The sequence below is a fragment of the Antrostomus carolinensis genome, unplaced genomic scaffold, assembly GCF_000700745.2.
Source record: "Antrostomus carolinensis isolate BGI_N321 unplaced genomic scaffold, ASM70074v2 scaffold35931, whole genome shotgun sequence".
Lineage (NCBI taxonomy): Eukaryota > Metazoa > Chordata > Aves > Caprimulgiformes > Caprimulgidae > Antrostomus > Antrostomus carolinensis.
Genome location: NW_010295514.1, coordinates 6,004 through 6,401, shown reverse-complemented (window position 1 = coordinate 6,401; position 398 = coordinate 6,004). Strand labels below are relative to the sequence as shown.

The 398-nt window shown below is 54.5% G+C and overlaps 1 protein-coding gene across 1 annotated transcript in view; it reads left to right on the top strand.

The window, feature by feature from the left end:
• The window catches only part of LOC104532738 (THO complex subunit 5 homolog), a gene marked incomplete at its 3' end in the record, with an annotated part of 9,804 nt that overhangs the window by 3,672 nt on the left and 5,734 nt on the right, over positions 1-398 (top strand). Inside the window, 1 exon segment of the mRNA XM_029087477.1 lies at positions 354-398. This exon segment is cut by the window's right edge and continues 126 nt beyond it. Coding sequence (XP_028943310.1) covers positions 354-398 — 45 coding nt within the window.

The window sequence follows — 398 nt, the reverse complement described above, 5'->3', positions numbered from 1 at the left end:
ACCCAAACCATTCCATGATTCTATGACTCTGGCCTCTCTGTATCAGTTTTCTTCCAAAGCCCACCCTTCTTTGTGCCCGTGGCACAGGCTGTGCTCTGAGTGCTGCCAGCAGGGCTGTATTCAGACAGGTGCCTCAGACAGTTTAACTGCACAGAGAAGGTGTCCCCATGACATCAGGGACCCTCTTCAGACCTTTCTCTCCTTCCCTGTGGTTCAGCTCCCTGGTGCTGTGGTGTTTCATTCAGCAGAGTGGTGCTGGGGCACGGGGCGCTGGCACTGACACCTCTCCTGTGAGGGATGGTTGAGTTTGGCATTTCCCACCTTTCCCTGATCTGATCCGTCTGTCCTTGCAGGTCAAAGCACGAGGAGATCGAGCTGGTGAGCCTGGAGGAGTTTTA